The sequence below is a fragment of the Artemia sp. Qi Xiang Cuo genome, chromosome 7, assembly GCF_049724085.1.
Source record: "Artemia sp. Qi Xiang Cuo chromosome 7, ASM4972408v1, whole genome shotgun sequence".
Classification (NCBI taxonomy): Eukaryota; Metazoa; Arthropoda; class Branchiopoda; order Anostraca; family Artemiidae; genus Artemia; species Artemia sp. Qi Xiang Cuo.
In genome coordinates, this window is record NC_142800.1 from 44,433,148 (window position 1) to 44,457,035 (window position 23,888).

General features: G+C 36.6%; 1 protein-coding gene across 1 annotated transcript in view; it reads right to left on the bottom strand.

Annotated features, from left to right (window-relative positions):
• LOC148950318 (uncharacterized) overlaps window positions 1-23,888 on the bottom strand; it is a 227,415-nt gene that overhangs the window by 56,172 nt on the left and 147,355 nt on the right. The window contains exon 10 of the mRNA XM_089091838.1: window positions 22,675-22,928. Within this exon, the coding sequence (XP_088947964.1) occupies window positions 22,675-22,928 (254 nt within the window). The remainder of the gene's footprint in view (window positions 1-22,674; window positions 22,929-23,888) is intronic.

The following is a 23,888-nucleotide window of genomic DNA, read 5'->3' on the forward strand; positions in this document are numbered from 1 at the left end:
GTTCTCTCTTTTTGTCAGCAAGAATACAGAACTGTCAAAGAAAATTGGTATGATAATTCAAGACAAGTTTTGTGGGAGTACATAGAGCTATTCATTGTATTAAGCGTTAGGCAATGGGCGACCCCGAATCAAAAGCAAAACCAAAAATACAGGAGTTTGTAGTCAGCATAAACATTAAAGGAATCTATTTCTACGACCATTCAAAATATTTTTACAATTATGAAGTACAAAGAATGTGTCAAAAATAATTATCGTAGATAATTGCACCCGAAACTGACAGTGACAGATACGGGTTTATTCCTCTTTTACGGCCAATATCAGACCGTACCAAAATGGAAGTGGTAGAATATTAATTGAGACAAATTAAAAATATAATTTTTGTTAATAGGCCCCCCCTCCTTTAAGTAATATGACAGATCGCAATACAACGACCTCGCATTTTTTTTTAATTTTTTATGCCAAAATACGATTGTTGCCCCAAGAGGGCAAAATGAAATCAAGCAACATTTTAGGATACCCAATCAGTTTGAAATGATCAAAAATCCGTGTAAACACCTCAGCAACATAAAAGAAATACTGCCAACCTGTGGTCAAGGCTGTCGTTAAAAACAAAATTGGAGTGATTTTTGGCTATAAATAGTGATTTACCAAAACTAAGAGTGATTACGTTTGCCCTCATCTAAATCTTACAAAATCTAGACTGGAAATATTTAGTGGAGGATACTTCAGGCAAAAGCTGCCGCCAGACTTTGAAATTATGGTAACTTTACCTATATTTTTCACATAATGCCTACGTCCCTGTTTAAGCCAAAACAGAGTAAGGGAGGGGGCTGGTTGCCCTTCAATTTCTCTCGTCCCTTGAAAAAAGCATTAGAGCTTAAATTTTACAGTCAAATGAGCCCTCTTCTATGTCTCTACGATCGCGAATTCTATACGAAGAGGCAGGGGTAAAAAATAGTGAATGGGAGGATCACGACTCTTTATTAAGACAACACCAGTGTGTTGACTCTCATAAGAAGTTACTTTTATTTTCAGTAATTGCGATCGAAAATCACCCTTCCAATCTATCTCATTTTTTTTAGTAAAAATATTATCAAGAACTGGGGCAAATTACAACCGATCGAAAATTATGACTGGATGTTCAAATTTTCGCTAAAATTAAAATTTGATCAAAGATTTATTTGCTAAAACAGGAAGGCATTCAAAATACTCTTACAAATAAGACATAATAAGACAATGGAAATTTGAAAATGCACGTAAATTAGTTCAGAAATTTTACAAAAATTAGTACGTAAATTAGTTCAGAAGTTTTACAAAAAAAAGTAGAGAGCGATGTTGAAAGACATGAAGCAAATATAAAGTTGCAAAACAAGTCAAACTTAGAAGGAACAGAAATGGCTATGAATGTATTAAAAACAAAATCTAAAACGAAAAGACATCAAAGTGAATCATCAAGTCAAGCCTAAATAAAAAGAAATTACCAAAATAATGCTGAGGCTACCGCCCCCTAAAGCCGCCAAAATGCTTAAGAATCATATGGGCTTTACTGAAAAAATTATAAACAGATTTTTTCTGTTTTTAGTATAACACTGGGAAATCAAATAATTACGAACTTCCGGTAATTCTTTCCTAAATTAGTACAATCTAAACGAAACATTGAATCTCATTAATCAATAATACGATAATTTTATCAAATTTTCTTCTTTCGAATTAGTTTGAAAAGTCATTTGGCAAATCAACTACCATTTCGCTAATTAAAAAATAGCTTTATAAAACTAATCAAACTACTTTAAAAATTATTAATTCACATTTAAAGTTTTCTTTCGGGCATCAATTTTCTATGCTTTTGACCGGAATAATTATAAAATATTATGTTGTTGATGCAATGGCAAACAAAAATCAAATTTCCAATTTAATATCTGTTTTAAGCTTTTTAAAGTATTTTAAGTATTTTTAAATCTATTTTAAGTTTTTAATATCGCTCTAAGCTTGTCTTTGAAAACGTTTTAAAAACTCAATTTTAAGAAAGAAACCGATGCAAAAGAAGCCAAGAGGGACTTATTTCTACTGACAAGAAATACGATATAATATATAAATTGTTTATAACTTTTCCTCGAAATTCTTTTATTACTGGTCATATCAACGATAAGCCAAGAGTCAGAAGAATTAAAGCAAGAAAAACCGTTACTGTCTTGTTACTAGACTATTAACCATCAACTGGTGGTCAATGGCGAAAATAATCCTAATACTCTAAAATAAAATTCACTTTTTAATTTAAATTTATGACCATAAATTATTATGGTTTTCTTTACCACAGGGTATCCTTTTCTTTACCACAGGGTATGGTTTTCTTTACCACAGGGTATGGTTTTCTTTACCACAGGGTATGGTTTTCTTTATCCTGGGAATGTACCACAGGATATTTTGACACTTTGTGCAGAAAATGAACTGCTGAACTTCCAATATAAGTGACAACTAAAGATATATCATGAGCCGCTCTCTCGAAAAGAGACTAGGAAGTCTCTATTTTGGCTATTTTTCTCTGTAGACCTTTTGATACTTGACAGCACGTGTCAAAGGAATATCTCTTAAAAATATCTTAAGCTGTTTGAATACTGATTGTCCTCAAGATATTCCAGAGCCAATAACAATTTATCCAACATTCCTCCTATCTCTTTTTGTGCAGAAGATCTTTCGAATCATAGTGGAAGGAAATCTGATAAAGTAGTTGACATCGGCTAAAATGAATGTCAAGCTTTCTTGACAATCAGCTTTGACACGTTCCTGTGATAAATAAAACAGGCTAATAACTAACTGAAACTTGTTACTATACTTCTGCCATCTATTGTATTCAAAATCTTGGCCTATTGAATCACGGATTGGAGTTACAGTGCAAACCATAACCAGTTTGACTATAACGATATGTTCAAACCGCACACCATGTGACCAATTGATAATACCCGATGTATCATCCATATGTTCTTCATTCCAATATCATTCTTTCCAACCATACTAATTCTGTTGCAGGAGCAACACTTTTCCCCTAGTCTGCCGATCTTAGCTTACTGATAGAAACTGGTAAGGGTCTAATCTCTGCGGTTTTTACGGAAAGTGTGGACCGCAGGTTGGATAGATGAATACGACATTATATTTTGTAAGCCTGCATATGGTCTTTTCCTAGGGCCAAAATAAGTGGTTGTTGCTAATAACTGAGCCAGAGCTTACAGTAGAAGGAGGAGTCTATGTCGGAGAGGAGTATCTGAAGTTACGCAGACAAGCTTTGCTTCATCGAACCATGTTTCTGCTTTCGACTGAGAAGCTTCATTATAATCAAGTATCGAATCAAAGTCGGATTAAAATCGAGACGGTTATCTGGCCCCATCACCAATGGAATTGGAGCTTTCACTTAGCTCCTTTCCAAGTAGTGATATTAGGGAGTTGGCCAACGGCGAAAAAAAAAATCAATTTCTGGTTCAAGACAGGTAGGTTGTTGTTTTTCAATGCTGATGAATAGTCCTGATGAGCTGATAAATGTATTTTGACATCCGTTTTTTCACACAAACATCAGTTCATATGATACACCATTTCAATAACTTCAAGGGGTTGACAACTTCAGTGTTGTGGTATACATTAGAAAAATCCTGGTTCAACTTTGCGACAAGGGAGGGACTTGCATGTACCATTTGGCTGTTATGCCTTGGTCAGCTTCGCGACGAGGAATTGGCATCTTTTGTTAGTTGCCTATTATTTGCTTCCGATGCATTAAAGGGTATGGAAAATTCAGTTTGATGTCCGCTACAGAGAGATTTGATGTAAGACCAGGCTGTTAAAGCCTGGCTTTGTTATGTGGTTAGAAACTTTTGAGTTACCTATTATTTTACCAAAAAAGTAGAGAAAGCAGAGTGTATCTTTCTTTTATTTTTAGCAGCATCTAGGTACAGTAGTGTGATTATAAATAGCAATGGATACCTTTATAGTGCCGATTAGGTTTGATAAAATTATATTGCAAGTTTTGAGCTCTTCCATGAAATATACTATTCAATGGTTTCCATGGGTTCAGAACTTCAGTTTTAAAGTACACATTGAACAAAAGAATTCGGATTAAAAGTCTACGATACTTTAGAGACTTGAAAATAACATTTGGGTGTTAGACCATGGTAATCTTTGTCGGTGAGGGGCTAGGAACTTTCCCTAGTTGGTGTACCTATTATTTGTTTCTGATCTGCATTTTAGACAAAGATATATAATTTAACTGAGTTTCCATGTTCCTGAACCCTTTGAGGGTAAGAAAATTTGTCTCCACGTGGTTATGCAGCAATTATATATAAAAATGCATCACTACAACAAAGTTTCACAATTATTATAGTAAAGAGTGGCTGCTACAAAATGATTCTGAAAATCTAGAGATAGATACATAGCAGTAATGAGGATCTATAAGATAAATTTACAAGTTTTAAATCATTTCAATGCGGTATACAAAGTCAATACATTTCAGGATACAAAGTCAATACATTTATATAGCCTATATATATATATATATATATATATATATATATATATATATATATATATATATATATATATATATATATATATATATATATATATATATATATTAGACCCCGGCGCCGCGCCGGCGGATCGACCGAACGCCGCCAACGAGAGGCCCGGTCGAACGCCGCCGAAGTGTCGTAACGCCACCGGCGCGCCGCAGGCATGCCGCCTGCCGGCAGCGGCATTCGGTCGACTTTAAATAATTTTTGCGGCAATTCTTTATTGCGTCAACTGCAAAGTTAGAGCTTTTCCTTCTCGTGTGGTTTAGTATTTCAATTTTCCTGATTATAAATCAAGCAGGGCTTGCACTATCCCCGAATTTTTGGGTATTTCCTCGAAAATCTATGCGTCACCCCGAAAAAAAAATTGGTTCCCCGAATCCCCGAAAATCACGCAATCACGATGTTATCCGTAGCGATTTATCACCAGTGACTTTCCCTGACAAATATTACTTTGCATACCATAATTCTTCACTACTCGCTTGTTCATTAATTTTCGTCTCTTTTGTTACTTTGCATAAAAACCAGATAGATGCAATATGCTAATGCAAATATTGCAATATACACAGTTCTTCATATGTTGACAAAAATGTATCGTCTTTATGAAATGAGTTTAAATCATTTCGAATGCAGGTTTTCAATCGCTATTTCTTACATCATTCGTAGTCAAAAAATTTATTTTCAAGTTGAATATTAGTGAATTGAACCCATTCACTACTATACAGCTTCAGCCTTTTGTTGGATTTTGAAATTGACAGCCAACATATTGTTTCTACAGCTGAATTGTAAGTTTGCATATTTTTTTTTTTTTTTGCTGTTTTTAGATTATATTTTCTTAATGTTTAATACTCAATTATTTAACGCCTGATATAAAATACAATCTTCTTTCTAGAATATCTTTAGCCCCCCCCCCCAAAACAACCTTCGATTGAGACAAAATTTAGCTATAGACTAAGCTATGTACAAGGTTGGGGAATTAAAGATTGAACCGGAAGTTACCCCAAAAATATGATTCATAAATAAATTGTAAATTATTGCCTATAGGGGGGGGATAGGGGGCTATCATTTTTAAATGATAATACCTCTTCTTTTTTTTATTGAAAGCAGGGATGCCAAAAAGATAATTATTTTTTTCATTTAAAGTGGAGACAGAAGAAAACGATATCAAATTTCCTGGGAAACCATCAAAATATCTTGACAGACCCAGGGCCCCCCATTAAGATTTGATCATTGTCTTGGGTATTTTGCGATTTCTCATAGGCTACTGGCCTTATTTAGCTTTTGATTTTGCTCCCCTTTAATTCGATTCTTTGGATCTTATGGAATGCCATGGCGAATCTATTACTTAGTTTTCCAAAAATTTGAGGTATATCTGAATAATTTCGATATTTTTTGTTGTTGTCTACCCCTTTACTCATACCCTAAATTTTTTTTCAAGGAACACTAAGCTGTTTAACGTTATTTTGCGTGTTTATTATTAATTATTAAGTAAATTATTTTTCTACTGAAAGCTGAGACGGTATCCTATCAAGGTGGTATCCAGAGGGGGGGGGGAAAGGGAGGTATTACATTTAAATAATAGCTCAAAATTTTCTTTATTGAAAGCAGGAATCCCAAAAAGTTGATTTTTTTTTAATTTAAAGCAGAGACAATCCTATAAAAATGGTATCCAGAGGGGGGAGGGGGGTATTGAGCTATCATATTTAAATGATAATACCTCGATTTTTTTAAGGCAGGGGTACCAATAAGTTAATTATTTATTTTTAATTTAAAACAATGACGGTATCCTATCTAGTTGGTATCCAGAAGGGGGGGCATTGGGAACCATTAAATTTTATTAATGGCACCTTGATTTTTTTTTTATTGAAAGTAGGAAATTCCAAAAGCTTACAAGTTGACAGAAATTTACAATACTTTTATTAGTTATAATTGAAACAGCACTTGATTAGTTTTATAGTCGAAATGGAAAGGGACACATGCGTCCAATCCGTTTTTTTTCCTATTGATGAAACGGGTTTACTTTGAAAACATTAATTCATAAGTACCAGGCAGAGTCACACTAAAACGAATTGGTGTGACGAAAGCGATATCGACATCCCCACCTAACGTTGCGCACGAGTGACAATGGCGCTTTTGGTCCAGTGCCCAAGTTACATTAAAAGGCCAGGTCATAATAAAAGCTTTCAATTTGGGAGATTCAAGGAGGAGTCTTTGACAGTCTCATGACCTCAGGGTACTAGATGTTGCAACGTTCTTACGTATCTACACTGGTTTAGAAAATTCGATCACCCCACAAATGATTACCAAAAATATGCACAAATGTAGCATTTGGAAAATTATAACACTTTTTTCAAAGCTTTGAAGAAAAGCATAAAAGTCTAAATACCCCTAACTACGCTTGAAAACTATTTGAAAGAGAAACTCTTTGGAGATTTTCATGGAAATTACCACAGCAGAAGCTTTGAGCCTGGGTGGGGATCAAAGAGGAGTCTTTGAGTATTTTGACCACAGGTGACTTATTTTTGCGACTTTCTTAAATTTGGTAATTCTTGTGAGCATTTGGAAATCAAAGCTTAAACTCAATAACTGATACTAAGTGTCCTAACATTTTGCTTGGAATAAAAGTGACGAACTAGGATGAAAATTTCAACATCTTCCTGGAGATACTCCAGTCTGCATATTATTTCATTTAATTACACTTAAAACGGATGAGCTTTTCATTTTTTACCTAAGAAAATAGCTGGCACTCCATTTTTCTTCATAGCGAATAAACGATTAAGTTTTTTTTGTGTCATTGTAATTGAAGTGTTCTCATGTGAAGTGTTCATCATGTATTTTTCAATTTGACTGATATTAGGTATTTATGAGTTTATAATTTGGAATGAATCCCCAAAAGAAAAAATGAATAATATCCAAAAGAGCAGCCAAAAGCAATAAAAAAGCAGCATTCAGCCTTAGCCTACATGACATATTTTCAATAAAGAAGCCAAAAAACTTTAAAATGCATTTTTTTTAAATTGTTATTAAAACCAGTTTTTAATAAAAAAATGATGATTAGTAATCAAAAAGAGCAAAAAAAAAACACAAAAAACAATCAATATAAAATTTTCCAATTGAATATTTTTTTAAGGTTATAAAGAAGATATATGCAAAGGGCATTATGAAAAAATTAAGCTTCTAAGTTCAAAGTTATATTCAAAGTTTTTACCCAGATAACTGACGAATTTTGTGATACGGTAACAGGGGTTCCACCCCTGTTTCTTTTCCTTTCAGATAAATGACCTGTTTTCGTTTTCTTAATTACATTTGCTTATAGCATAATTTTAAAAGACCGGTTAAATTCTCGTTGGTAAGTTAGAGGCGTCGCAATACGTAAGTTTGAAGTAAGTTTTATTTTTGTACTTCCTGGTATGGGAGTCATTGAAAGATAAAGCTAAGAGGTAGAATTGGGTTTGAATGGGGACTGAGATGATTTTCAGCTTTAGATTATTTGAAATTATGCCAAGGGGCAATTTACTTTTTTATTGAGATGTGGGGTTGTTTCCACAGATGGAAATTAAGAGGCTAGTGCAGCCAATTTTTCATAATGGCTGGCATCATCATATGTGCCAGATACTGATTCTCTGCTCCTGTCAAATGTAAATTCGTGAGAGCGAGAATTTTTTTTATTTTTGATTGTGCTGCGCAAAAATATTATCTACGAACCTTGGGGACTTCAACTTTCAAAACCTAATGCGGATGCTATACAACTTAGACCATGGTGGTTCTACAGTACAAACGTGTCGAGGACGACCGTTCCAGTGCCAAGCGGTGGAAGTAACAACACAGTCACTTATGGAAGAGAAGGGAACTGGATTTTGTACAGCTGAATCTATGGTCTGATTATCCTGTGGGGTAACAACGGTCGCAAACGGGCAATCTGATATCCTATAAGTTAGGGTGTCGGAGTTTCAACCTCTGTTTCTTTTCTTTTTAGATAAATGACCTGTTTTCGTTTTCTTAATTACATTTGCTTATAGTATAATTTCAAAAGACAGGTTAAATTCTCGTTGCTAAGTTAGAGGCGTCGCAATAAGTAAGTTTGAAGTAAGTTCTATTTTTGTACTTCCTGGTTTGGGAGTCATTGAATGATAAAACTAAGAGGTAGAATTGGGTTTGAATGGGGACTGAGATGATTGGCTGAGCCAAGCGAAGGTCCACTCAAATGAACAGTGCTGTAAAGATTATTATTATTTTTTAGTCTACTTTGAGACCCCGTATAGGGAGTCTGTAATTGGAATTTATAGATGTTATTATTGTGACCCTTTTGGAAGAATACAAGTAAGGTATTTTCTACAAACTGTGTACAAGTTTCCGTAACCCAGGCAGGGTAGGAATAGAGTTACGAGATATCGTCATTATTATATTGACAGGGAGGTTTGTTACCTCCAAGGAGAGAGTTAGAGATTTTCTAGCCGTAACCCAAGGCGGGTAAATTGGGCTTTAGAAAGTGGCCATTTGACCATTCGATCGCGTTATCATACCCTGGGACAGGGTATACTGTAAATAGGGTAGTACCAAACCCGATATTTGCAGAAACGGTGTGGTAGACACGGGCATCACATTATAATTTGGGGCCGAAGCTTTCCCCTCCAATAAGTGGTGACACCAGTATATTACCACGCCAGTGGCGTTGTGGCCTACCGGTATAACAGTGGTGACCAAATACCACGAATATTGGTAGCAACAATTTAAGGTCCTATCAGTAAATCTGATAGTAAAAGAATTCCGCGTTTTCGAAGAGACAAGTAATTTAGCCTACAAGAGTAGCCTATTGTGGTTACATTTAAAGAGAAAAAAAATACTGTATCAATTAATAGAATTATGAAGATCTATTATGGGCTGTGCCTTGTGAGATCATAATTGAAAAATTTACGAATCAATATATCGCACAACTAATTAGTATTCAAAAATATAAGGCTAAAATTGCTGCGTGTCAAAGCAATTTTTCGCGAGAGACCGGAAGTTACATTGATAAAAGGATTTTCATTTGGACGGAAGACGTTAAGTAAACCTTGAAATAATGGCGGACAAACGGAGAATTCAGACAAGATTTACCGCGGTAAAACAAAAATCGAATTCAGACACACAATTGTATGCGACTCCCGCTGGAAATACCCTAAGAAAAACACCATCAGATAGAACCATATATCACTCAACAGGTGAAATAGACATTTCTGAGACGGGTGAAGAGGAAATCTTCAAAACAAATCAGTAATAGAGCGATCCCCGGTACGAACCAGGGAGGAAGAAAAAAGTCTAAGGAAACTTCAGATAGAATTATTCCCAGATAGAGAAACCCAGACAAAAGAAACAGTGGCAATAATACATGAAGAAAACTCACTATATGAAATTACGAATAAAACAAAACCAACTCACCCTTCAGATGAAGTACAAAATGTAGGGGAGTTGAGGGTAAAAGAAAATATAATTATAGAACGAATAGAATCAGAAAACGAATTAAGAGGATATAAAAACAGAGAGAATCATAGTAGGCCAAGTAGCACCAGTAGTAGAAGTTCAATTTCCAGCAGGTGCTCGAGAAAGAGTACTCAAATAGATACAACACAACAAATATTAAATTTCATGAGACAAAGAGAGGTAGCCAGAGAAAAAAGGAGGAGGAAGTTAGAAAAGAAAGAGAGAAAGATAGACAAGAAAGAGAGAAAGAGAGGATATCTAGAGAGAAGAGAATATTAGAATAGATAGAGAACGAAAGGACGAGGCTGATAGGATAGCCAAAGAACGAAAAGAGGAGGAAGATAGAATAAAAAGAGAGGATAGCCAGAGAACGAAAGGAGGAGGAAGATAGAGAACAAAGAGAAAGAGTAGCCAAAGAAAAAAAGGAGGAGGCAGACAGAGAGGAAAGAAAATACATAATGGAAATGATTGCAGGGAGAAATTCCCAAGAGCCTCAGAAATCGTCTACAATAGAGATAATGCAGGCAGTAAACCTTCAACCAATGAAAGAAAATGAAGATGTACATTTATACATATACAATTTTGAAAATAACGGCGGAATTAAGCGGATTGCCGAGAGAAAATTGGGTGACAAGAATACAGCCCCTCCTTAACTACAAAGCGCAACTTTCAAATAAACAATTACCAATGCACTATTCAAAAGATTTTGAAAGACTTAAACAAGCCATTTTTGAAAAATTTTAACTCTCTCCCAAGCAATTTCAAACGAAGTTTAGAAGCGAAAGAAAACGAGACAACGAAACTTATATGAATAATTCGGGTACAAATTGAAAGACATTTGTTTAAAATCGCTAAAGTTAGAAAATTATAGAATGTATGAAGAGCAGGAAGGAATAAAAGAAAAATTGACGGAAGTGATAAATAAAATAGTAATAGAACAATTCTTAGAAAATACCCATCCAAGTCCGAATTAGCAGACAGGCACACCAAAATTAGGAGGGAGACATTCCCACCAAGAACAAGGCTAGGAGGTAATGGTAGGAAAGAATACCCGTACACAGAAAATAAAAAGAATGCTAGCCAAATATGGCAAACACAAGGAGAAGTAACATGCTACCATTGTAACTTGGGCGGCCACTATAGCACCAATTGCCCAAATAAAGACGTTAGGAAATACAACCAAAAACAGGAACAGTATGATATTACCTGTTATAACTGTAATAAACGAGGACATTATGCCTCGGATTGCCGCAGCGCGAAAAAAAACTTACGACAATAATTACAGAACAAGGGACGATGGGGCAAACGGAAGACAGGGCAATCCAAGAAACAATCGATCTCGAGAGACTTGGAAAAAGTCCCAACTGCATAAGCAGCCTGCATGTGTCAGCAGCCAGGAGAACTAGCAAACTAGCATGGTGGCAGAGTGAAGTACAGTGTGTGACGACCAAAAGAGTAAAACAATAAAAAGAGCGGTCAACTTCTGTAGTGACCAAACTATTATACGGATCGACTTGATGAACAAAACCGACGTAAATTACAAAAATAAAGTGGCATCGCTATGCTACTATGGAGCAGAACATAAAATTTACGACAGCTCAGGTCATAATAGAAATAGCCAATAAAGAGGGAAATACGGGTAAAAAGGAATTAAAAGTAGGGGTTATACCTACTCTTACAGTAGACGTTTTATTAGGGAGATATTTTGGAAATATTGAAAACTTTCTTGCACTTAAAGCAACCTCCATGATAAAAAAAGTAAATGCGGTGACACGAAGTCAAGAAAAAAATATAAGGGAGGCTGTGCCGCCCACTAATGAAAATGATAATCAGAATATACAAAACCCATTTCAGTTTAACGACGAGATGTTCATACAAAATGCAAAACTAAGAAAACCGAAAAGCCAAAAAAGGGCAGACAAAAAGGAATATAACCATAAAAAAGACCAATTATTGACCGTAGAAAGAGAAGCAGAGGAAACCAAAGATGAACTAACAGAAATACTAGGGGTAGCCGCCGAAAAATTCGCAGATTTACAAACAAATGATAGAGATTGCAGAAAAATAAAAGTAGCACTAACGAATCAAAAGAATCCACAGTTTAAACAGTTTTCCAATAATGGATATCTACTTTAAGAATAATGGAGGCTGGGAAAACTATAGAAATTTATAACTTTTGGTACCACATGAACTAAGAAAAGTGGTAATAAAGTTAGTTCGCTCAAGCCTGACGGGGGGACACATGGGATCCCACAGAAGAACAGAGAGAGTCTTGCAGCGTTTTCAGTAGAAAGGATTAAGAAGGGATATTACCAAATTTTTTAAGAGATGCAAGGATTGTCAATTAGTTGCATACAAAAAACCAAATGAAAAAGTTCCAATGAAAAAAATGCCCATTTTCGGCAAACCATTTGAGTGAATTTCAATGGACATTGTAGGTCCACTTCCGAAATCTAGCGCGGGAAACAGATTCATTCAAATTATTAATGATCTGGCTACGAGATACCCAGAAGCTATCCCAATGCGAACAGTAAAATCACCAAAAATCGCAGAAGAATTAGCGAAATATGTCTCACGTCACGGAATCCCGAAGGAAATTTTAACAGATAATGGAACCAATTTTATATCGACATACATACGAAAATAATACGAAATTCTCGAAATTAAACAAGTATTAACTACTCCATTCCATCCTCAGACAAATCGAGTGACAGAAAGATTTAACGGAACCCTAATTAGTATGTTGAGACGTTTTGTAAGATATTATGTAAACCAATGGGACAAAATGCTTCCTCGTGTTATTTTTGCATGCAGAGAAACCCCACACCCAGCTACAGGGTGTTCACCATTTGAATTACTATATGGGACAAACCCGAGGGCGACATTAGATATTTTAAAGGAATCATTGGAGACCGATGAAAAAAATGAAGAAACAGTGATAACACACTTGCTATCACTGCCAGAAAAACTGCATAAATACCACGAAATTCCCAATCAAGCACAGGGGGAATACGCAAAAAATACGAAAATATGGTTCGATAAATCCGCCCGAATGCGCGAATTCACGGAAGGGGATGAAGTCCTCATATTGTTACCGGACGGAAATAATAAATTGGAAGTAAGATGGAAAGGACTATTTAAGGTGAAAAAGAAAATGAATAATGTAAATTATATGATAGAATTAGATGGAGCAAGGAAAAAGGAAGAAGTTTATCATGTGAATATACTAAGGAAATTTAACAGGGAGAATGAAAGGGGAAACCACAAATATCTGCAGAAGCGCTGCCTCATAATTTCGACCTCAGAAAATGACGAGGAAAGTGCCCCTTTGGGTACAATAGACCCGGCGGAAACACATATAAATGCCATTAAAAGAGTTTCGGCAGAAACACATCTGAACCGAGCTCAGAAAGACCAATTAAAAAATTTACTCACGGAATTTTCAAATGTATTAACAGACCGAATCGGAAAAACAAAAATGTGGAACATAAAATACCAGTAAAAACAACAAACCGATAAAACAATAACCGTAGAGAATACCGGAAGCTAAAAGGAAAGAAATGAAAAAAGGAATAGAACGAATGCTTGATTTAGGGGTTATAGAACCATCAAATTCAGAATATGCAGCGCCAGTCGTATTAGTCCCGAAGAAGGATGGCTCCATTCGGTTTTGCGTAGACTACAGAAAACTGAATAATATTTCCGAATCAGACGCGTACCAAATACCAAGAATGGATGAAATTCTAGAGTCAGATGGCTCCGCAAAATTTATATCAATTTTTGACTTGAGAAAGGGATATTGGCAAGTAAAGATGCACCCATAAGATTCAGCAAAAACTGCTTTTATTACGCCTTTTGGGTTACAGCAGCTTAGGTATATGCCTTTTGGACTAAAAGGGGCACCAGCAACATTCCAAAGACTCGTAGATTGTATCTTAAAATCATCACCATATACAAAAGCCTACTTGGATGATATTATAGTATTTTCAAACTCGTTCAATGAACATATAACTCATATGGAACAAGTGTTGAACAGACTGAGGAGAACAAAATTGACTTTGAATGTAGACAAATGTAGGTTAGTGAAGTCAGAGACCGAATACCTGGGGCACAAAATAGGGAATGGTATCATAACCCCATTAAGGGAAAAAACTAAAAAATTAAAAGCGCAGCAGTCCCGAATACAAAGAAAAAAGTTCGGTCATTTTTGGGGCTGGCAGGATATTACCAAAAATTCATACCAAATTTTACAACGATTGCTACACCTTTGACGGAGCTAACAAGGAAGGGGGCAGCAAACCCCGTTAAATGGTCAGAAATAGAACAAGATGCATTTGATACACTGAAAGATGCTCTTTGTAGCGAAAGGATACTGAGAAATCCAGATTTTTCCTTACCAATTTGTGCTACAAACTGACAGTTCAGATTACGGATTAGGGGCAGTTTTATCTCAAAATTTTGAAGATGGGGAACATCCAATCACATTTATATCCAGAAAATTGTCAAAAGCAGAATTAAATTATAGCACGATAGAAAAAGAATGTCTTGCGATAATATACGCAGTCAAAAAACTCGACTATTATGCATATGGACGAAAATTTAAAATAGTGAGAGATCACAACCCTCTAAGATGGCTAAATATAATGAAGCCAGATAACAGACGATTGGCACGATGGGCCCTGTGCTTACAAGTATACGATGTTCGAAATAAAATCAAGACCGGGGACTGATAACGGGAAAGCGGACGGCATGTCCCGATTGTGATAAAAATATATGTTGGGTGGGCTGTGCCGTGATAACATAAATAATAGGGGGAAAAGAGATCAAAGACCCATGGGGAATAAAACAAGATGGTTACAAAATAAAGATGAATGACTTACAACGGGTTGGGGGAAAGTCGGGGGATATTGAATGTCGAGTTGGATTGGAAAAACTTGGAAGGGAATCTGAGATTGGTATTATCAACTCAAAAGATATGTCGATCCTTTATGAGGGGGAGAAATCCCTTGGGGAAGATCCCCTGCGGGAAGTCACGAAAGATAGCCCTTCTCCTTAATACACAACTGGCGGACAAGTTGTGATCCCTGTACCGAGATTTTGCCTCTCTGATCTGGAGTTCTTGGGGGATAATCTCTCCCAGTCACTTCATACTTCACCCAAACCTTTTTCCAGTAACCCTATTCATAGCTGTTATTCTTCATGGAAATCGACAATTGTTTCCGGAAAACCATATTCAGTATCTAAGCTTCATCTTCAATTAGCATCAACGCATATTCTTCATTTGATTATCCCAGGGGAGGGAACCCAGAAAAAAAGGCGATTCATGGTTCGCTCAAAATGTTACTTCATTCCCAGTACCCTTATCGTTTTCACAGGTCTTTGCATTTTCGGCCTTAGATTATTTGAAATTATGCCAAGGGGCAATTTACTTTTTTATTGAGATGTGGTGTTGTTTCCACAGATGTAAATTAAGAGGCTAGTGCAGCCAATTTTTCATGATGGCTGGCATCATCATATGTGCCAGATACTGATTCTCTGCTCCTGTTAAATGTAAATTCGTGAGAGCGAGAATTTTTTTTGTTTTTGATTGTGCTGCGCACAAATATTATCTACGAATCTTGGGGACTTCAACTTTCAAAACCTAATGCGGATGCTATACAATTTAGACCATGGTGGTCCTAAAGTAGAAATGTATCGATGACGACCGATCCAGAGCCAAGCGGTGGAAGTAGTAGCACAGACACTGGTGGAAGAGAGAAGGCAAATGGATTTTGTAAAGTTGAAGTTAAGTGTTTATGTTTGTAAGGGTGGACCAAGGTAGCGCGTGGGCGGTCATTTATCTTACGGGGGGAGGTGTTGGGGTTCTACCCCTGTTTCTTTTTCTTTCAGATGAATGACTTGTCTTCGTTTTCTTAATTACATTTGCTTATAGTAGAATTCCAAAAGACAGGTTAAATTCTCGTTGCTAAGTTAGAGGCGTCGCAATACGTAAGTTTGAAGTAAGTTCTATTTTTGTACTTCCTGGTTTGGGAGTCATTGAAAGATAAAGGTACGAGGTAGAATTGGGTTTGAATGGGGACTGAGATGATTGGCTGGTCCAAACGAAGGTCCACCCCTATGAACAGTGCTGTAAAGATTATTATTATTTTTTAGTCTACTTTGAGACCCCGTATAGGGAGTCTGTAATTGGAATTTATAGATATTATTATTGTGACCCTTTTGGAAGAATACAAGTAAGGTATTTTCTACAAACTGTGTACAAGTTTCCGTAACCCAGGCAGGGTAGGAATAGAGTTACGAGATATTTGGATGTGTTTTGGGAAAAGGTTGGCGAGAAAGGGGGGTTAGTTGCCCTCAAATCACTTTTGAATATTAAAAATGGTACTAGTCCTTTGAATTCAAATCGAATGAGCCCTTTTTCAAGTTTCTACGACAAAGATTTCCAAAAAAACCTTATATGCCCCCAGGGCATAACTTATAATCCTTGCCCTGAGGGTTGTGGCTGAGTGTCCTCCTTAAAAATATGTTCTCTATCTGGAAATCAACTACTCTGAACAAAATGGCTATCTCAAATTTCTTAGTGGATGTATTTGGGGGAATGATGGGTGTGGGGGGGGGGGCTAGTTGTCCTCCAATCACTTTCAACTATTAAAAAGGGCACTAGCCCTTTGAATTTCCAGTCGAATGAGCTTTTATTGAACTTTCTACGACAACACCTTCTTTAAAAACCTTAAATACCCCCAGGACATAACTTAAAACCCTTGCCCTGAGGGATGTGGGAGAGTGTCCTCCTCAAAAACATATTTTCTATCTGGAAATCAACTACGCTGAACAAAATGGCTATCTCAAAATTTTGATTGGATGTGTTTGGGGGAATGAAGGGCGTGAGGGGGGCTAGTTGCACTCAAATCACTTTCGACTATTAAAAAGAGTACTAGCCCTTTGAATTTCCAATCGAATGAGCCTGTTTTGAAGTTTCTACGACAATGCCTTCTATAAAAACCTTATATGTCCCCAGGGCATAAATTAAAGCCCTTGCCCTGAGGTTTGTGGAGGAATGTCCTCTTAAAAAACAAATTTTATATTTGGTAATCAACTACGGTGAATAAACTTGCTATGTCAAAATTTTTATTGGACGTGTTTGGGGGAATGATGGGCGTGGGGGGGGCTTGTTGCCCTCCAATCACTTTCGACTATTAAAAAGGGCACTAGCATTTTGATTTTCCAATCAAATGAGCCTGTTTTGAATCTTCTACGACAACGCCTTCTATAAAAACCTTAAATGCCCCCAGGGTATAACTTAAAACCCTTGCCCTGAGGGTTGTTGGGGAGTTTCCTCCTCGAAAACATATTTTCTATCTGGAAATCATGTACGCTAAACAAAATGGCCATCTCAAAATTTTGATTGGATGTGTTTAGGGGAATGATGGGCGTAGGCGGGGAGGCTAGTTGCGCTCCAATGACTTTTGACTATTAAAAAGGGTACTAGCCCTTTGAATATCGAATCGAACGAGCCTTTCTTTAATTTTCTATGACAACGTTTTCTATAAAAACCTTATATACCCCTAAGGCATAACTGAAAATCCTTTTCCCTAGGCTGTTAGGTGATTATCCCACTCTAAAAAATATAATCTATGGGGAAATTAACTACGCTGAACAAAATGGCTATATCAAAATTTTTATTTGATGTGTTTGGGAGAATTATGGGTACGGGAGGGGGGGGGCTAGTTGCCCTCCAATCACTTTCGACTATTAAAACGGGCACTAGCCCTTTGAATTTCCAATCGAATGAACCTTTTTTGAAGTTTCTACGACAACGCCTTCTATAAAATCCTTATATGCCCCCAGGGCATACCTTACAACCCTCGCCCCGAGGGTTGTGGGGGAGTGTTCTCCTCAAAAACATATTTTCTATCTGAAAATCAACTACGCAGAACAAAATGGCTATCTCAAAATTTTGATTGGATGTATTTGGGGGAAGGATGGGCATGGGGGGGGGCTAGTTGCCCTCCAATCACTTTCGAATATTAAAAAGGGCACTAACCCATTGAATTTCTAAACGAATTAGCCTTTCTTGAAGTTTCTACAACAACGCCATCTATGAAAACCTTATATTTACCAAGAGCATAACTTAAAACCCTTGCCCCGAGGACGTTGGGGGAGTGTCCTCCACAAAAAGATATTTTCTATCTGGAAATCAACTACGCTGAACAAAATGGCTATCTCAAAATTTTGATTGGATGTGTTTGAGGAAATGATGGGCATTGGGGGGGGGGGGGAGCTAGTTGCCGTCCAATCACTTTCGACTATTAAAAAGGGAAATAGCCCTTTGAATTTTCAATCGAATGAGCCTGTTTTGAATATTCTACGACTACACCTTCTATAAAAAACATATATGACCCCAGGGCATAACTTAAAACCCTTGCCCCGAGGGTTGTGGGAGAGTGTCCTCCTCAAAAAGATACTTTCTATCTGGAAATCAACTACACTGAACAAAATGGTTATATCAAAATTTTGATTGGACGTATTTAGGGGAATGATGGGCGTGGGGGGGGGGCTTAGTTGCCCTCTAATCACTTTCGACTATTAAAAAGAGCACCAGCCACTCCAATTTGCAATCGAATGAGCCCTTTTAGAAGTTTCTACGACGACTCCTTCGATACGAATTGCCCGGGTATGGAAAAAAAAAACACATTGTGCCCACATCGTTCTTTACTTAGGCAGCGCTAGTGCGCTGCCTATGATAATCTATGGGGAAGAAACAAACCAAAGCGAAGGGTTAGATGTCAGTGCTAGTTTGTCAGCATTTTATTTATTTTCGATAAATATTTGTGTATAGTAAACAACATATATATATTTAAGGTACACCTGACAGTCAATATTTTTAAACCCCTTCCTCAGATTCCTGACCTGCTCCCGCAACACTTTTGTTGACAAAGTCGACAAAGGATTCATGCAACACTTCATTTTACTGAGGCAACGTAAATCTAGTTAATTGTGAACTTGGCTCTCCCTAATGAATGAATATTGAAGTTTTCTTAAACGAGTTCATACCAGTTCCTTTACAAACTGCAAGACCTAAAACAAAACTATGTATTCTTTATGCTTTCTATCTGAATAAATACTTCCTTCAGCGACATCGATGTTTATCAGCAAAGTAGAGCAAAGAAGGGAAAATGAGTTCCATTCTCCCAATAAAAACAGCTGGTAAGTAACTGCAAGACACATACAAAATCGCGCGTTTTCAATACTATCCTGGGAGAGAAGACTTATCCTAAGGTAATTTTAAAGGTAAAATTTATAGAAAAAATTGTAGATTAAGATTAAAGAACCTACAAAAAAAAATAACTAGGCCTACATTTGTGTAAGAAAGTAAAAACTAAAATAATTAGTGAAATTACCTGTTTTGTACTCACGAGAATGGAAAGCTCAAGAACGGCAGTTAGTAGCGGGTTCTAGCTACCATCTATTTCGATTAAATGTTTTTTTATGGATGGATTTCCTAGAATATCGTGTGTTTTAAGGTACTTTTAATCTTTTGTACGTAACTTAGTAACTAGAGCACAAAATCTACTTATTTCCTGAGCTTCAGTGACAAGTAAATTAGTTACAACTAAAAGCATTCATGAACTACTTCTAAAGCCAGTTTAGCACTACGAAGATCAGATATTAAGCTTCAAAATTCCACGAATACCTCATTTCTATCAATAAAACTAAGCTTTCTCTTTAGTGTGAAATGGAATCTGTTTGAGCAGCATCGCATTTCAGGTTAACGAGCATGACCAGTTGCCCCCTCATTAATGTGAAGAAAAAATTGTATACATCCCATGCCCCTTGACTATCCAGATATGGACTTCTCTGCCCCCCCCCCCCCAATAAAACTGCTGGAGATTTGCCCCTGTGAAAGACCATAAATAAGGCATCACAGGATATATTCATTGTTATCCTAACTAAATTTTGTTAAAAACTCCAAATTTCCCTATTTCTGTTTCTGTTATGGGCACAGGCTGGAGTGCAATGGGCAGTGTAGATACTATTACGTTTGGAAAGAGTGCTGATTGAGAAAACAAATTGCTATTCTTTTGTTGGGTCTATTTTAACTTTTGGTTCAGATGAGATGGTGAGAAAATGGACAAGAGTGCAAGAGTGCATATATTAAAGAGGATCTGTTCCCTTGTTGCCTTATATTCTAGTGGTTCCTTGTACTCGATATCTGCCTAGATAATTGTTGACGGATGACCTCCTATTAAGTGTTAAGAATCAGCTAAAACTGTTTTGTGAGTTGGACGAATGTCTTTCCTTTGCTACCTTATGTGTAGTTCCAAGCAACAACTAGGTATTAAAAAGGTTCAAATTGACTTTTCGTCATTTATAATAATGAAAAAAAAAGATTTTCCATAATTTAGTAATAACAACAATGGAATTATATTATATCTACTTATCTATTATATCTGTTTATTATATTATATCTTTAAGATTTATGTAATAGAGGGCCACCGAGAGTCATGTTCAAAGCAAAACAGTTTCCCCGGGCACTGTCTCTGTACAGAATCCTCAAATCGAATCAAAAGATAAACTAGCAAAATCTGAAAACTTCTCATACAGTCTAGGACCATACAGCCTACAGGAGTTGGAAGGGTAATTCTGTCCACACGTTGAGCTCAGCAGACTTCACTCCCTTTTCTACCGAGTCAGTCCGCGGCTTGAATTTAGCTCGGTTTTGTACCGAGTCAGAGGTTAACCGTTTTTTTTAATGAATGGGCTCAAAGCTTAGACTTGACTCGTTTTTCACTGATTCCAGTTTTGGCACGTTCTCGCACGGGGTCCACTCACAGCTTGGGTTTAGCTCTGTTTTAAGCCAAGTTCGAACTCGGGTAATTTTTGTACCAAATCCGGTCTTAAAATATTTTGTAATATCTGGGCCTAAATTATTTTTCCACTTAGTCAGGACTTTGCTTGTTTTTGTACCGCTTCATCAAAAGACTGCTACTCGAAACTAGTTCATTTTTGCTATGAGTCAGGAATTAGCTCGTTTTTGCAACAAGTCAGAACTTGGATTATTGCGCTGAATCACCTAACTCCGATTTAGAAGCTTTTTTTTTTCACCAAGTCTGGACTAAGCTTGCTTTGCACCAAATTAGTCTGTAGTGATGTTGTGAAATTCTGCAGTTTGGGCTTAACTCTTTTTTGCGTCAACCCCGTCTACAGTTTGGACTTAGGCTACTTCGTGTCTGCGTTGCACTAGCTCCTACAGGCCAAATTTTTGTCATCCTGTTAATTCAAAACACTTTGCACGACCCGGCTTCAACAAAGTGCAACACGTCTACCATTCAGGTCAAAACTTAAAAGCCGAAAGAAAAGTGGGAGTGGACGGATTAGGGAGGAAAATTAGCATATGAAGAAAATTCGTATAATTATAGACCCTTCTCCTGAGGCTGCGTGGGTTAAGTTCCCATTGGACTACATTTCTAGAGTTTTTTACCATTCTGAGGTAGTTAAAGAGGTACATCAGAACTAAAGAACTGAGAAATGACACGGGAAGGGGACTATTTGCACTCTAACGACTGTCAACCCTTGAAAAGTTCACTAATACTTTGAAGTTTTGATCTAATGAGTTGCAATCCCGTGTTTCGACAACTATCCCTTCTAAACCCTTCTGAATCGTGTCGTGAGGCTTAAGTTAACTTAAAAATATTTCGAGAGGCTGCTCTCCTTGATTTTTCACTTGTGTTTTTATGTATAATTGCGTTAAAGGCAAGTCCACTTCTTTTTTAAGTGTTTTCACACATGTTAATGAGGTTCATTCCCGTGGTATAAGGTCGATATATAATTATTTTTTTTAATTGGGTTACATCTAGGTTAGGGTTTTCTCAGGTTTTTAGAGGGGCTAAGATATTGAATTCATTAGATGTAGATATTAAAAGCAGTGATGATGTAAGTGGATTTAAAAGGCGGTCAAAGAATTGCTTTTTTTAAAGTATAATTTTAATGATTAAATTGAAAAAACATATAATTGATAGAATAAAATGGTAGTAAATCATCAATGTTAGTTTTATTATTATTGTACTTTTGTTTTGATTGATGAGTGTTAAGGAAGGAGTTGACTATTGAATGTTAAATTAGTGGTAGCAGTGTACATGATGTTGCAGTTATGCTTTGTTTTGCCTTTTCAAACCCTTCTTAGGTTAGTTTAAATTAATTTCTTTTTATATTGTGGATTTGTTTGATTATCCCTCCACCATATCATACCGTGGCATTTTGTGGGAATGCGGTTGTTTTAAGTCTTTTGTTGATAATTGATAAAAGTGAAGTAAATATCTGTTCTACAGTAAGTTGTAGTGGAAGAATTAGGTAAGAAAGAAAGTGGAGATAGTAGTTGGATTTTTGGCAATTTAAAAGGGGAAGATAGGAATTAAAGTTTAACAGTACAGATCAGAGCCGTATCCAGGAGGTGGGGTGGGTTTACACCGCTTGACACTTGGTTTTTAGCTAAATCAACGCTGCTCCATTGACACTAGTAATGTCGTAATCTTGCTTTTGCAAGTGACTACATAAAATAATAAATACAGTGACTCATTTCTTTTTGGAAACTTAAATTCTTGGCTCCTTCATTCCATATTAAAAAAAGCCTTTGTTTATATAAACTATATAATCACCGTACCCTCCGCATCTGTTGGGCAAAAAGGGTCCAGAAAAGCCAGAATGCTGAGAAACGCTGTCTGAATTATCGATTCTTTCTGCGGCACGGTTTTGTAGATTCCCTCCATTTCTGCTACGACGACCACTCCGCACAGTGCGAAGAGGGGCCATGGGAGCCAGTGAGCTTCTAATAACACCACGGAAAGTTCCCACAACAGCATCATACGGAGGTGGAGCTCTTTCTCTGACTGCATCTTCATAACTTGGTAAAGTGACCTAAAAAATTTACCCATTAAAAAGCAAACAGGAGGCTAGTTCATTTTTTTTGTGAAAAAGGGGGGGAAATCAGATTTTTAAAAGTTAGATATATAACACATGCTCCAAAAAAATTAAATCACATATAGGACTTGAAAAGAACTGATATCGACATTCAAATAAGTTTGATAAAAACGAATAAAAAATACGAAGAAAACGAAAGCCATACGTCTTTTTATTGTAAAACATTGGGATAAGAGCAAGAAAATGTAGTGGAGAGTGAACAGCTCAGCCAGACCTGAGAGAAAAACAACAAGTAAATATTTATTATTTTAGGACTATTTTTTAACAAAACTGTTTTCAATATAATAGCCTTGAATTACGCTCGGTGTATTCACTACTACTCTTAAAGAGAACTCGGCCCCTAGATTATAAATAGCAATAGACATAACAATTTTGAGGTATTGACAGGTCAGTGACCTGTCTGACACTCTGTTTCCTTTCTAACTATATTTATTGTCCTTCCTTCGATCTCCACAGTTGTTGCTTCACAAGATTACACTGGCTAACCGTTGCCTTAATGACGAAATCGTAGCACACATATAATATCATACAAAATTGATCGCCGTATTGCAGAGACAACACTCATGGGAGGAAGAGAACTTGAAATTTTAGGGGGTAATCCCAAACCTTTTTCACACCTACATATAGCTTTTTAATCTTATCCACGTGAAAGAAAGCTCATTCTTCAAAAAATAAGCATTTTGTGTCATAAGGAGGAAAGTGGAAGCCGTCAGTGGGATATATTGGCAGACAGCCAAACAAATACTCGGTGACACCCCTTGCGACCAAATTCTTTTCCCTCTATGCCTTTCTCAGATGCGATTCGATTTTAAGAACTGAAGTCTTTACACCACTGAGCACGCTAAAAAGAAGAAAAACTCTGTGGATGTCGCCAGACTATTCCTGGATTCAGCTTCA